This window comes from Ruditapes philippinarum, unplaced genomic scaffold, assembly GCF_026571515.1.
Source record: "Ruditapes philippinarum isolate M1 unplaced genomic scaffold, ASM2657151v2 ctg367_1_1_1_1, whole genome shotgun sequence".
Taxonomy (NCBI): Eukaryota; Metazoa; Mollusca; class Bivalvia; order Venerida; family Veneridae; genus Ruditapes; species Ruditapes philippinarum.
In genome coordinates, this window is record NW_026862689.1 from 207,712 (window position 1) to 224,043 (window position 16,332).

General features: G+C 33.9%; 1 protein-coding gene across 3 annotated transcripts; it reads right to left on the bottom strand.

The window, feature by feature from the left end:
• Positions 1–9,097: 9,097 nt before the first annotated feature.
• LOC132719911 (uncharacterized) lies at positions 9,098–13,184 on the bottom strand. 3 transcript variants are annotated; one of them, XM_060703866.1, is made up of 2 exons: positions 12,645–13,184; positions 9,098–11,840 (listed from the first exon to the last, which is right to left on the bottom strand). In XM_060703866.1, exon 2 carries the CDS (start codon positions 11,812–11,814, stop codon positions 10,006–10,008), a length of 1,809 nt encoding a protein of 602 aa, XP_060559849.1. In that variant the 5' UTR covers positions 11,815–11,840; positions 12,645–13,184; the 3' UTR covers positions 9,098–10,005. The 3 variants fall into 3 exon arrangements, with proteins under 3 accessions (XP_060559849.1, XP_060559852.1, XP_060559851.1); XM_060703869.1 differs by lacking the exon at positions 12,645–13,184 and adding an exon at positions 12,530–12,644; XM_060703868.1 differs by lacking the exon at positions 12,645–13,184 and adding an exon at positions 12,034–12,314.
• Positions 13,185–16,332: the final 3,148 nt, after the last annotated feature.

Sequence of the window (16,332 nt, forward strand, 5' to 3'; positions counted from 1 at the left end):
AAACTATAGGAACAACCGTCTTAATTACGGTGGCATCGAGTAAATTTGGACCAAATATCACCATTAAAGCTATTACCACAGTCAAATGATACCGACAAAAAATTACCTTAAGTAGTTGAAGATCAAAACAACAGACACTATGATTTAAGGTATATGACAAAAATGTTCTAATGACATAATGATAACTTTTTAAAGTTATCTGTTAAAAGACCATTAAACCAAAAGCCCCTCAGTTGTGTGGGCTTTTTTTGGAGAAACGAACAAGGCCTTAAATATTATAAGCGGGGCACCTATAGAAGTATAAAAATTAAACCTATATGTTATTAATCTTCTTATCATGTGATAACTTAATATGTTATCTAAGATAAAACGGTTAGAGTTTCCTGTTAAAGAGAAAACAGAAGTCTTATAATGAAATATAGAAAGTTGAATAGCAGACAATATTAGGAAAATAAAATTCAATATTCCCCGAGAAAGGAAAGCAACACTTATCGGTGCTTTTTAATTTCTTCTTCGTTCGTGAAACAACTAAATATATATCAAAATTGATTTTTTGTGGTGTTATACAGTGGTGGTGTTCGCATATGATGTGTGGTCATAACTCTTTTTATAACTTAGACAATATTGAGAAAGGTAACTTCCGTAAGTATTTTTTGTGGCCCTGAAAAGGGCCGTTTTATTTTTGATGAAGACTTTATACGGCTATTTCCATTTGATCATCGTCAGTATCCGAATCACCAGCTTCGACGACAATTATTTGCTGATAAGCCAACCATCGGAGTTCTCGAATTTCGTCGGCAGTATTTCTTATATACTCATGAAGTACGTTCACGACGCCGTCGATAACCGCCATACGTAACGTGATACTGTAGACAAAGTTACGTTGGTTTGCCATTCTTGCATGTTCCCGACGCCGACCAAGTTCGTGAAGCCTTGAAATCAATATTTGAATCTGGTCGCTGACTTTTAGAAGCTTCATCTCCGCATTATTTATCCGGCGAATTCTTGCCGACTGTCTTCGTGTAGTGATCATCTTAATTGTAGTGTAGTAATCGCAGAAAAATTGTATCTCTTATGATGTTAAGCGTCAGAAATTATTTCAATAAGTGAATATTGTAGAATGCAGAATGTAGATTAGAAGAGGTGAATGCTTGATGGCCCCTTTTACACCCTTTATGTGTCATACTGCCAATTAAAAAGGTGCGAACGACCCCCTTGAGTTTGGCTAGGACTTGAATTACAATAAATTAAAGTCCGTGATATTCGATATAATATTTTTATATATAAATCATTAAAATTGTATTAATTATTTATTTTGAACGCGTTTAAAATAAAAGACTAATCGTATAAAAATCATAGAAAATCTTACCATAAACAGAATTAAATTCATAAATATTATTTAAAACAAGAGCATTTCGAAATAAATTGGTGTTGACATTTATTTCGGTGTCAAATATAATGTATATTAGACCAAGGGCAGGCTCAACTGTCGCCGACGGGGTCGTGCTGTCAGCTTGTTTATCCTTAAGGTGACATTACACGGGGTATTCCGCTATAGCAGCCTAGCAGTCATTTTAAATATTGTCATATTGTACATCAGCATGTTTAGCCATTAAACAAAAAGTTACGGAAACAATCACAACGTTACCTCATTAAGAAATCTTTCTTAAAATGAATACGCTACAAATTTACCAGATGATGTCTCGTGACCCGTTCTACGCTAACTTCTTACTTGGACTGAGGATAGTTACTGATACTCAACGCCGTATTTACTTGTCTCGTCTGCTCCAGCGTTCCAAGCATCAGATTCTTCACTTAAAACGTCGACTCCGGGACCTCATTGCTCGCTACAAATCGGCGAAGAGAGCCAGTCTGCTACAAAGCTTGGCTATCCGTATAGACATAACAGAGGGCATCCGAAACATGGTTTACGAAACTGCTCGTTCTGCTGCAGACGAATTAAGTGACATCCTCTGGAGAACTACGGGTGAAATTGTCCTTATAACTGTCGACTTTGACGACGAGGATAATTATTTTTCCGACGAGGACGACGAAGAAGATGCTGACATGTTAGATGCTGATGTAGATACAGCGTTCTTCCGGCGTTTCTAGATGAAATCTATCTTCGATTTCTTCAATACAAAGGTCCTTTTCAGGACCAACACATTTCTTGAAAGAAATACCTTTTCATATATTGTCAATTTATAAAGGAATCCGAAAGTGTCTAAGGCTGTCTGATTATTACATATTTTTATATACATACTTTTTTTTAAAAAGTGTAGACTAAATTAAAATCAAATAAGGTTTGAAATTTCCCGAATTTACAATAATACACTGAAATTCGCTGTAAAATCGAATTTTAATTTTCTTAAAAAACCAAAAAAAAAAAACAACAAAAAAGCAACGTTTTGGTCCAATTTGCAGCCAAATAACTTCCCGCCAAGAGCTACAGATTGACGATAATATTACAGAAATAAATTTTCCATAACAGGGTCAGATATTTCTAGAAAATCAATCTTTAACTATTTATCTTCTAAGGTTTCACATTAAAACAACACAGTTCCGAAACGAAACCATGTCACTTTATTTAAGAAAGCAGTTGTTCCATATATCGATCAAGTCTCAAATTTCTTCAATAATGTCTAAATTGTTCATAGGTGCTCGTGCTCTCGTAGTGTGTTAGCATTTGTATACACTCATATCAGTCAATTGAAATGATGAAAGAAGAAAAGGTTAATAATGTTTATTTATAAATAAAAAGAGAAAAGAAAGATTGAAATAATTATGTCAATAAAAATGAAATACATGTATTTCCTCTAATAAGAGATAAGAAAGTAAATGTCCTTCCCTTCAAAAGATATGAGGGCACTTGCAAAAAAGGGAGAAAACGCAAATTTCAGGATACCCTCTATATATCAGTACTTACTTCTTTGGGTTCCATTATACATTAAATCTTCATACTTTAATATGTAGTAATTAGAGAAAACCTTTACTAAATTTAACTATATTTTAAAGCCATGATGATGAAAGTCCATTGAGTCATCTTACTTATTTACTTCTTTGCCAGGTTTGTACATGTATTATTATTTGTTATACTGTTTGTTCACTTTTATGCCCTCAAGGGCCTTTTTTGTAAATAAATAAATAAGATAAATCATGTATATGTCTAGATGGCTTTTAGTCCTAAAGTTACAGTGATTTGAACCTGGCTCGAGTAAACTGTAAACTAAATATTAGGATACTCGAATAAAAACCTATACGTCATGTATAACCGGTGCACGACGTTACGTCGAAAGAAAATTGATAGAATGTGACAATTAAAAGAAAGGACAAATGGTCGAATACGACAAAGTATACAATGGAAATTTGATAGAGAAGAATATAATGTCGAATATTGTCGAAAGGTTGTCGAATTATGTATAACATATGAATTTTATAAAAAATTCTGACCATAAGAGTGTCATTATTAATACACAAGCTCAATATTTTCAAATATTATGTTGTAATACCTTGACGAAAAGATGTATATGTAAGATACGTATCCAATATTATACCTGAATAGAATATAGTTTTATTTATTTCATGTACTAGTAGCTTAAAGTGTGGAAGATGAACATGCATATTAAAAGACCCTCTCTAAAACCGATTTCAACGATTGAAAAACTGTTAGTGTCATTTGAAGAGGTGAGACAGACAGAGTAATTTACAACATAAACTCTTAATTCAAGTATTCATTGCGAAAACAAACACACCTATTCCGGTGCATTCCTATAAAATAATCAAAGGCTTATTAACGTCAATATCTTATATTTTATTTGAGAAACGATTAAAAATGGATCTAAATAAATACATTTTGAATGTTTTTAATAGTTCAGGAAGTACAAAGTGCTTGGTTTAAGACGTCAAGCATTATGTTGTTTTTTTTTTACATAGAATGATCAAGTGTAAAGTAAAGCTAGGTTTGAAATTTCGTTTTCAATCTAGTAAAAAGTGATTTTCCCAATCTTGATGTAAGCATTATATAACGCTTATCGAAATGATTAACTTAAGCCACTATGACAAATTTCCTACATAAAACACTTGCTTGTCCTATCTTAGTGGCTTAACTATACGTAATGTTTCATCTTTATTACAGGCTTTTTTTGATAAACCGAAGGAAAAAAGTACACCAAGACCAATTTAAAACCAATAAATCAAATGCTATAATTCATAACGGTTTCAAATCAATGTGTAACGACCACTATGAGGTAAAGTGAAAGAATGTTTGTAGCAAAATATAATCAAATAATAACCACTTTATAACATTTTTGCCACTGCATTTGTCAGTAAAGTTAGTCTGCTGTTATTTGATTATGATTTATTAGCAATAAAGGTGATCATCCTTGATTAATATGTTTATCTAAGTTGTAAATTATTCGTGGCTTTAAGCCGTTTCAAGGCCCATTTTTATACGACTTTATACGGTAAAAAACGCCTGTTTGACAGTGTTACCGTATCTTATAATTCGGAACGCCTCGCCGATTATCCAAAGAATGTCGGAAAAATACAAAAAGTTGCGACTGCTGTCAAGTCAATTAATCATTCGGAACATCTCTTGCCGATTATTCATAATGGACAGAGGACTAAATATTAGCAATTTTTAGTTCCGTGTGGCTGTTAAACACATTTCCAAATATTTCTTAATTCTATACACATGTGGAAAACTTACTCAAGGAATATGACATACATTAAAAGAAAGTAAACATTTGCTTTCATTGCTTCATATAGTGCAATCTGAGAAACAACTTACATTACCCACCAAAATTCAAAATGAATATGCCCAATCCTCATGGTGATACCAATTTTGATTATGTCCCCGTCCTCTTAATTATCTTTATCTGAATGTTGGCCGTAAGTTTGCATTTGCTATCCTTGAATTACACTTCCGTAATCCTCCAGAGATTTCTGGACTAACAGTGTCTTAATGTTGTAATCAGAGGGAGTAATGCAAGTCGATGGTGGTGGTAGTGGTGGTGTTGGATCGGATCATGGCAGTAAGCCACATTGAATTTACCAGCTTATAAATCAGCCATCGCATCGTTCTGGGCAGGCTGTCAAGCACTTTACAACAACTAGTTCCCTTTACTAACAGATGACCGCAGAAGGATTTCATGACCAATACCTTCATCATCCGGGACGCCCAAATCTCAGTCCAACGCTCTACCTATCGAGCTAACCGGGCGATTACAGGATGGTTTAGTTTAACAATTATTAATAAAATGTATACTTCTATTACTTTGTGCTTGGTGACGTTCAAACGTGTTGCCTGTTTGATTTAGTGGAAAGATAAAACGATAAACTGATTATTACTAACTGCGCTTGTAATCAAATGAGCCGCGTCACGACAAAACGAACTAAATGCGTTTGCGACCAGAATGGATCCATACCAGCCTTCGCATCCTGATCCGCGCAGTCTGATCAGGATCCATGCTGTTCGCTTACAAACCCTATAACAAGTAGAGAAACTGGTAGCGAACAGCATGGATCCTGACCAGACTGCGCGGATGCGCAGGCTGGTCTATATCCATGCTGGTCGCAAACCCATTTAGTTGGATTTGTCATGGCGTGGCTCAAATGTTATTGATAAATCGGTGACCGTTACACAACTTTCATGTGCATGTTTGTTTGCACACGTTCTTCACAACAAGTGACCACAGGTTAAAAATTACATAAAATTATGTATACTGATTCCGTCATATCTGAAGGGTATTGAAATTCTTTCTAATCCCAGAGTCTCAAAATAGGGGATTTTATTACAGATAATATTAAGCTCCATGTCAAAATTAACACTTAATGGATCGCGCATCGCAGAACAGGATTTATTCTAAAAAGAAAACTATTCGTACCTTTCGCCGATGATTCGTAATCGATTTTTTGTTCACGTTTGTTTAAAGGAAACGATCGGAAAGTTGTTTGCATATTTACAACCGAGGTTCATTTTAATCATGGTAAAAACTGGATGCAATAAGCGAACGTTTAAAGATCGCATTGTTATTCATAAGATAACATAAATATAAGATGAGCGTAAATGAATGAGAATTTGCATGATCTGTCTCGTCGTATTAATACAGATAATATTCGCTGTAATAAATTCAGATAGCAAGACAACACACAAGTTTACAGAAAAATTGCAAATATATATCATCAATAAATTATTTAGATGAAAAAGATTGAAATAAAAAATTAGCAGGGAATATTGACGAGTTGGTGACAGACGCCACTTTTTATATACGAAAATTGGAAACGCTGTCTGTTCGAATCGCACTTTGGCTGGACGTTAAAAACTGAAAAGTGACTTAAGCTATACAACTAAATGATGAAAGACCGGTGATTGTATTCGGACTATTCCTCTGTTAGCTCTTGCAAAAGTTTTAGCATAAACATTACACTATCAAAGTTGCTAAAAAAAAGCATGCCACAAAAAAAACAGCATCGAGTACTACCAAGTAAACAAAAGTGATTAACGGAATGCTGTTAAATTCCGAAGTTAAATAAAGTAAAAATTGACCCTCATCATATATAAGTGACCATCTTTCTAACTTTAACTAAACCACGCTGATAACAACGTTATTTTCCTTTAAGTAATCGATTTTGCAAAGCTAATTTAAAAATCTTAAATCAATTTATCAATTTCACATTTTAATTGAGTGATAAGACGGTTCAGGAAGTATCGTAAATTAATTATACCAGGGTTGATAAAAAGAATCGATTGACATATTTCTATGAAGGTTATTTTATATGACCTATAAATTAGCCGGATTTTATACATGTCTGATATTCTACCTTTAGTCACTACTGGACGCACCCTAACTACTGGTGGATTCAATTACAATACTATTTTAGACAATGGGAAAGACAATATGTGAAAAAAGGTGGAAAATATGTATAACCTATCAATAACATGTACTTTTGTTTTTCCCAATATAGGTGGGGTACGGCAAGCAGCCATGCGTAATATGCACACAGAGCATACATTCTGCTTCTAAAATTAAATATGCATATATAATTGACCAGAGTATATTCGTTCCTAATCTGACTCAGACAACTTAAAACATAACATATAAATACATTCTAGTCATAATTGTAGAAATAGGAAGATTTAAAACTATAATATAACCTTATTCAGTGAAAGCTGGGGCCATGGTAAAAGGAAGTTTGAAAAGTTAATGTTAAGAGCACCTTTTAAGATAATAGGTAATTTTAAACTTTATTTGTTTTTATTCAATTGCGGTTTGTATATTCTAATATATAGGAAACGGATAAATGTGACTCCCCGCTACTCAAATGATCGCGTGACGGCCTTTTATTGAAATACCGATCTAGAATAAATCAATTAAATCTACTTTTGCTATTAAATAACTATAACATCGGTAATAATATCCCTCTATATTTTATTCGTTTCAGATCTAGCAGCTTTAATCTAATTTTATCACGGTGCTTCTTCTATTGAAGACAAGAGCACGTTTTTTTAAAGATGGTTAAACAGGCGTAAGACATCTTAATTCATACAAACTATTTGACAAACGATAACTTAACCCTTTGAAAAGCTTCTTTGATCCGTGGTAGCAAAGTTTTATCAATTTTGTCAAATAGATATAAATCAATAAAACCGAAAGAGTCTTATCTTAAACCCTCAAGTGGCATGTTATTCAAAAACAAACTTAAGAAAATATATACCTGGTACCTTTTAAAGCCCATTTTTATATAAAAAGACAACGTTTACGGGTCGTTACGGAAAAAAGATAAAGGAAATTTGATTTCTATTAAAGATTCACCACCAATTATATTAGCGCAACAATGTTCTTTTATTTTTTTACCGGTTCAAGTCGTCTGCTAATATTCACTTTTAAAAGAGAATTTTTAAACAGACAAAGGAAATAGTACACTTTAAACCATTGATCCCCATAAAGTCGTCCTCGGCTTGACAGTTAGATAAGATTTCGCATTTTTTCATAGTATCCCGTTTCTTGGCTTTGAATGTTTGCTATGAACTTCAGTATTTGGTCTATATTGACGTGTTGGTATTTTATATAAGATATTTATACATAAAAATGACAATAAGTGAAGTGATTACAGAGATTCTGAATTGTTCAATAAAATTATACAGTCTCTTCTGAAATAATCTATCAATGCTATTTGCATGGAAGATATATGTTCTTGATTTGTTTATTGTTTGTTTACAAATCCCGACATTTTTTATTATTTATTCTAGACAGTTCCTTCTTCAAGTCAAGTTGAAATATGTTATTGGACATTGTGTCTTCTTTAAGAACGGTCAAGTGTATTAATCGAATTTTCTTGGTCTGCTTTAATAGCGGTTAATATCAACTAATAATATCCCTGACTTCTAAATGATTCAATGATAAATCATTTCTATATCCTAACGAGAAATTGTTTAAGTCAAACATTCGTTTAATAACGTTAACATTATTATTAATTTATAGTAGCCTATGATTATTAATTTGAATATCAGATAATATCTGTCAATAATTGTTACTATTTTGTCAATTTATAGCAATTATATTTTTAAACATTCACTCTGTCAAGAGTACACTGTTCAAAATGGTTTTGAAGACTTAATGCAATACAAAATGTGAGGCAAATCTATATAATAGACGCTTCTTTATGTTAATATGTTCATGGGTTGAAAAATTATCCGACATTATTTCCGAATGACTTAAATAAATGTTTCTGCATAGAAAGTCACTTTTTGTCTATTTTTGTAACAAAAAGCCAGGGTCATTTCAATGGTTAATATCTGTCTCACTTCACCTTCATACTTTTATAGATGCTAAAATCATGTAACGTTCGGAATCGTTATGGGTGAAATACAATACAGTTGTATCTGTGTATAAGACCACATCCGAACACAACTGGTAAAAGAAGACATTCCCTATGATCTTTTTTAAACTTAAAACAATTACATGTGTTACAAAAATTACATAAATCACGGTGCTATATATAACATCGGTTATGAATGTCTCTTCACCATGTCCAATTTAAAAATGCTATTTTTTTACAGAAAAGTTTGACTTTAAGATGAAAGAAAACGTCTTTGTAACCTTTTCGTGGTTTAATTGTTCCTCATTTTTGTTATATTCATTAACAATTTATGGTATATCTAATGACATTAACACCATAGGTACTTTACATGACATAAAACAATAATAGATAAATCCGTCAATTACTCACGATAGTCCCTGCCAAAAGTTCAGCTTATTTGCAACAATAGCTTTATGACATACTAAACACTGAATTTAAATTATTCAGAATAGTTCTGTCTCAGCGACAGAATTTCTGAACGCCAAGTTAGATATTCAGGCTATTTAAATATATTTTTTTATTTATCGCCTGGTGAATATTTTAGGTACCGTTAATGGGTAAATAGAAAGTTTGAGACGAAAACTCCACTTATAAAAAAGTTAAATGATTTTGTAAAAAGTAGGAATAAATATATATCCATCGGTCCATGAAATAATAACGCATACTTTTTGTTTTATAACTATACATAAAAAATTATCACATTCGACATCGTATATCAAGCTATAAAATAGTTTCTGATTTAATTTTGTAGTATACAATGAGCCGCGTCATGACAAAACCAAAATAATGGGTTTGCGACCAGTATGGATCCAGACCAGCCTGCGCATCCGCGCAGTCTGATCAGGATCCATGCTGTTCGCTTACAAACCCTATAACAAGTAGAGACACTGATAGCGAACAGCATGGATCCTGATCAGACTGCGCGGATGCGCAGGCTGGTCTGGGTCCATGCGGGTCGCAAACGCATTATGTTGGTTTTGTCGTGACGCGGCTCATATTATTATAATTATGTAATTGAATCATTCATCCAGAAATGCGCGGCAATTCTCGCCATAAACAAATGCAGACGGTTTAATGCTGAATTTCTTAACACATGGTAAATCCGAAAAACAATTTCAAAATAAACACAAACATGAAACATTATCATACACAAGTTTCACGTGCTGCTAGAGTTAGCCCCCTTTCCTTCTTTTTCGCCGCAAGAGACGCCTCCAAGGACGGCAATTTCATTAATGCTGCTAGAGGTTGACGCCCACCCATAACAACATTATTTTGACCACGTCGAGGAAGTGTCAAATCACTAGGGAGATCACGCGCTTGTACTGACGATTTTAATCGACTAGTTGGGTCATAACCACGGAATCCTCCTTCGTGAACATGCGATGCCTGTGTAACGCCACCTTTGGACGTCACAAAAGTCTGTGGACCCTGTGTAGGGTTGAGGTTCAAGTCAATGTTTTTGCTTTGAGAATTTATAATTATTTTCTCAGAATGAGGTCGATTTTCTGCTTGCTTTTTCATCAAGTTTTTCTCAGTCTTTTGTCTAGCGAGTATCACTGACTCAGATGTAGGTCTTACTTGAGACATGTGGGACTGCGTAGGAGCCATATATCGTCTATGCAGACGACGTGTGCGTGTGCTAGGTCGTATATCTGGGCGTTCTATGGGACGTGACGTAACCGGTTCCGGATTCTTTGGTCTGGCATACGCTAAATTAGAATTATTCCGTTTCAAAGGAATCTGAGAAGTTGGAGAAATATTATCCGGACGCTCCGCCCTCAATGTCCCATTGCTTGTCATAGTGTCAGTACGTATAAGATGTGACTCGTACGGAACTGCCGGTGTTTGATAGCTTCCATTGTTATGGTTTTGTTCCGGTCTTGAATAAGATTTGTTGGGACGTTTTTGTACATGCTGAACATTTGTTTGAATAGGCGAATTTCGCGGAACCTGACTGTTTGTAAAATTAGACAAATAAGAGCCGCGTGTGTTTGTTACATTTGAATTTGGTGCAATCGTCTGTACCTCGGTAAAGTCATCACCTGTGTCCATTAAACTGGCACTGTCAACATTAACATTTTCAACAGTCTGTTGTTGCGTAACAAAATTAGAATCACAGAATGCTTTGGTCCTCTTACTTTCACGTTTTGGCTGCCTTACGCTTGAAAACCTATCATACATATTATTAGCACCTCCTCGTACAGACTCGTCACGTGACGGAGGAACATTTTCAGGTTCAGTAGCAACCACATCTGCCTCCATCATCACAATTTTGCGTTCCGTTTTAGGTACGGACGAGCGTCCTAGCCTACTTTTCGGTCTTGCAGACTTTGACGGCCTCTGAGGCGGAGGTTCGACAACATCCGGTTCAACTTGAACGTGATCAGGTTCCTCTCTTTTTTTAAACTGATGTCTCCGTACATAACTTGATTTTGGTCTTATATTTAAATCCCTTGTATCGAAATTAACGGGCACACTTTCATTGTTTACTTCATCGTTCATGTCGGCATGAAAACCGAAAGAAGTTCGTGCCCTGTGTCTCCTAAATCCTCGCATATCTCGTGATTCAACAGCTTCTGTTTTATATTCCTGCATATTTTTTGAAATTGCTTGTTTGTTTTGTCGTGAATTACTTACTTCCGTTTCTGGAATATTTACTGTGTTTAAAGTATCCCCTGAATCAGAACTAGAGTCAGTTAATGTATCACTGTCACATAGAACCCTTTCTTCCTTTATTTGATCGTATTCTCTAAGCAGTTCAGTGTCGTCTGCCACGGAATCTGTTGAATTATCCGTTACCTTATCCTGATCTTGTAACAATCGGAGTATTTGGTCCGCCTTCGATTGTTTAAAATTCTGATTGATTTGTGACAGCAGATTTGTTACATCATGGCCTGAAGTCAACTCGCTATGACTGACTGCATGGTGCCGTTCCAGTCCTAATTCCGCCATAATTATCCGACCTTGCTTTGTGAGACCTGTAATAGATTCGAATTGGCATTCCTTAATTTTCTTTATTGTATATTCTTCACATGTAAATTTTAAATCATTGATACTTCTCTCCTACAATGCAATAAAGAATTTTAAAGCTATTCTTAAAATCATGTAACACGATCGCATGCTATTCGGGCATAACTTCGTTGTCAAGTAATTGGTCTGTATTTTACTTACCGTATAAAGGATCGTAATTCACTTCTGTTGGAAAGTGACCAAAAACATTTACAAAAACTGATATATCCGAAAAACAAATTTCCCTCTTAAATGTCCTTGTTTCTTATTTTAAAGCAAAACGAGTTGTTAAAAAATGATTAGGTTTTCCCATTAGTTTAAGTGGTAAAGTTTCACGTCAGTATTCTGTATGTCGATAATACGAGTTTATTGAACACTGATCGTCTAACAAAGACCGGATCATCTGATCAAAATCTACCACAATAGAAATAATTACCAGTAGTGCAAAAACTATTTGTTTAAAACACGAAGTCATTTGAATGTACCGTGGAAAATCTTAATCTCACGACAAATTACGAGCCACTCTATATAAGTGGTCTAGTTATATATATGTACACTCTGGTTGAGGATTCAAGAGGCGTTTCATTGCTTAACGCAAAAAATAAACTGAAAAAAAAAATATTTTAAGCATGCTGAATCTTTTCAAAACCATATTTACCCCATTGTAAAAATCCAAGCTGTTCGAATTTAATATCCGGTGAGCTATCTCGAATCACTTTAAGATATGAAAATCCACAGATTTTACCCTTTAACTTTAACCATGAGCTACTTACCTGGATAAATAAAGTTTCAGCTCATTTCCTCTCTAACAAGAGTGGTCAGTTATTTCCAAATAAGTTTTGCTATCTGCGGGAATAAATACTTGTGTCAATACGGGCTGTTCAGACCTCGTTCAACGTATCAGTTCGTAGTCAAGGTGCTATTTGAAAAGCCAACGTGTAACGAATTCCTTTATTGACACTGGGTAAATAATAAAGACAAAGGGCACGGACACTCGAATCGCGGCCCAAAACAATCGATCCGGTCTAATTTAAGTAATCAATAGTTCCGCTTATAAACACCGATAATAATGATAAAGCTTATATATATATTTATATATTTTATCTCATAAAGATCCTGATATGGTTAGTTTGTATTTTCGTATATTATTTCCAGCCATCTAATAATTAAAGTTTATATTGTCACACCGTGCAATACGTGAATTAATAACAAACAGTTCACATTTTCCCAAATTACTATGGTTAAATGATTGATGAAATGTGTTTTATTCGAAACCACGACACCGTTCAACAGTCCTGACAAGAAAACATTAAAATATTTGATGGACGCACAGAGATACCTGGGTCGCGGATTGATTATATTCTATTTATATCAACCCAAATCGATATCCTATCTCGCAGTATAGCGATGCTAATATATCACCAACGACTGGTCAATACTACACTTTCTCGGAGAAAGTTTCTCGCTATTAAAGGGCAATAGTTAAAAAAAATATTCAAACTTGTCACGTAAGAAAATAATTCCTGCGCAAAACACCGGATTCATTGCATTTTAATCTCTTTAGTGCATAGGACGAAAGATTGAAATAAATTTTCCCATTTTGCTTCTTTGGACAGATAAAGGCCCAGTATTGAACCCGCGACCTCACATGACCGAAGCTCTGGCAATGACAATTTCTAATTATAAGGACATGTGTTTCGATTGATTTCGTAACACCATGCATACTTTACCAAATGTAAATACAAATGTATTTCAATTACATATGAACATTATCCTCGTTATACAACCGTACTGAAATGCAATACAAGAAAACATATCATAGTCCAACCTTTTTTTTCCACAAAATGTAAGGTAGTACACAAATAAAATGATCTAAGTTGTTCATTTATGCAATTTCACATAAAAACGTAAAGTTACAAAAAGCAGTTGAATCACTATTGGAATGAAATGCATTAACGTATTTGAATATCCGAAAAGGTTTTAGAAAAAAGAAAAGATTATAAAATATCAAAGTCATCGTAAAAGTTACTATACAAATATATATCAAAGAGTATTCAGAAACTCGGAGCACTGTCAACAATCACACCTCTCTCTTTAAACATATACAGTTAATAAATTGAACTACAAAAAAAAATGTCATGATTTCCTAGCTATTGTCATCCATGCAGATATTTCAAGGTCGACATCTATAGTTAAACATATTGGAATCTATACTTGCAGATACTGCTTTCCACTACGATAATTTTCCAAAAATAAAAATATTTCTGTTGACAATTTCTTCCATTTAAAGTCCTCAAAGGGAATATAAATTGAAAATTATGATAAAATTTTAGCATTGGCTATTTATAGGGGCCAGTGGTGTGATTGATTTATTAAATGGATTTATTTAGAATTTGATAAACGTTCTTTGAAACTTTCATTGATATCAAACTTCAAAGTGATTAGCTAATAAACATAACAAAAGAAGTTTAACAGAAAATGTTTTTATAACTGCCCGTGTTCTTTGATGTTATAATAAATTAACTGTTTTATTTCTGACTCACAGAAATACGTGTTCTGTTAAGTTTGTGTACGATACATATAATAAATACTGTACCAGATAATACAATAACTACATATGACCGTGTTACACGCATTTTACGGGGCTTTTTAGGTGCAAAACTATTCAAGGCACTGTCATAACACTCTTTCTATTTCATTCAAAATGCATTCAAGTATTATACATTTATATATTATTCCATTCTATTTGTCCATGTCGTTTGGAATGCAACTTTTCTGCACTACCGTGTCAATCACCGCTATTCACAATACATGTATATACACGTACATGTATATAGACGTGCTCTCAGATAGCCAAATAACAAGTATAACCCTATGAAGATGCATTTTTGTATTTTTGTATTTTCGTATATTTCAAGAGGCAATTAAATCTTTTAACAAGTCTTCGAAATGAAACCTGCACGTCAGCGAAACAAATGTTTCTACTGGAAAAAGCAACTGTCGTACCTTAAAAATAACTAAAATTAAAATCAGTGGCCAATGTGGGTTTCCGGTACACTCGGACACCACAATGTAGCCAACGCAAATACTTACCGGGAAAAGAAGAATCATTGCTATTTATTAAAATTGAATTGTGCATTGTTTCCATCATCCGCTTTTTAATGCAATTTTAAACGCCGAATGTAGGGACTGACCTAGATGACCGAAACACACGTGGCATTTTAATTATGTTTGTATCGGTATAGTTATGATATTAAAAAAATCAGATATTATTATCATTATTTATTTTATTAACCAAATACACGCCCCTTTTCTTAGCATATCAAAAAATTTCCTTATTACTTTATATACAAATATATTGCACGATTCGATTTTGTTTGTACCAAAGTTACATGACAATTCTATTATTAGCAAAGTTTACGGGCTGTTCTGTTACTAACCATAAGTATAAGATTCGCTTTAAAATATCTGTTTATTTACATGGCCTGAATTTTATATTACAGTTAAACTTCGTTCGCTCGAACTCGGATCGCTCGAATACCTTCCTTCGCTCGAACTCATCGCCCAGTCCCGGCAAAATTCCTATATAATATATATTGTTCTACCTCGGATCGCTCGAACACCGATCGCTCGAACTCTCGAACCTGATCTCTGGTCCCTTCGGCAGAAATATAGTGAAAATCACACCTTTTCGGTCGAACACAAAAAGACAAGTTGGTATGTCCTAAATAAATGACAGTCGGCGACACATGTTTTTAACACCTCGTGATCGTGACAAAGGTAATTAAGATTGATACAAAAAAGAGGTGTTGTAACCGATTTATTTGTATGATAATATTGTTGATTTGCCGTTTATGGTAACGATTAAAAGAAAATAACTTGTGAAATAAGTGAAATATGCATGCCAATAAAGAATGACGTTACCCGGACGGCTTTAATTACAACCGTGGTTCATGTAAAGTGAATCGTAACAGTGTTATCTATTTATAGAATGATACTTGTATGTGTGTTTATTTTAGTAAATGACTACAAATAGATGATGCTGTAAATGTTTTTAATAAATATTTCATTAATTTATTTTTTAAAATTAAATTCATCCCATTATATACATATAAATATATTTTATACATTGTTCAACAAGTTTGGTGTGATTGCCCAATCGAACTCAACCAATTACAATATGCCTGAATATAGATAAAACACAGCGAACCGTTAATACTTAATTTAAACATTGGGATAATAATTCTGAGTATGAAATATTCGACGAACAGATATAGTAACAAATGATTATATTGACGCATTTATCATTCAAACGATGTAAGCTAGGAAAACCTTTATGCATATGATCAATGTAATAATAGTTCAACCTCGGTTGGCTCGAACTACCGATCTCTCGAACAAATTTGCACAGGCCCTCCGAGTTCGAGCGAACGAAGTTCGACTGTACTTATTAATCTTAAA

What these genes read in the sequence shown, in the direction of transcription:
- LOC132719911 (XM_060703866.1), bottom strand. Translation starts at nt 11,814, where the DNA reads ATGGCGGAATTAGGACTGGAACGGCACCATGCAGTCAGTCATAGCGAG.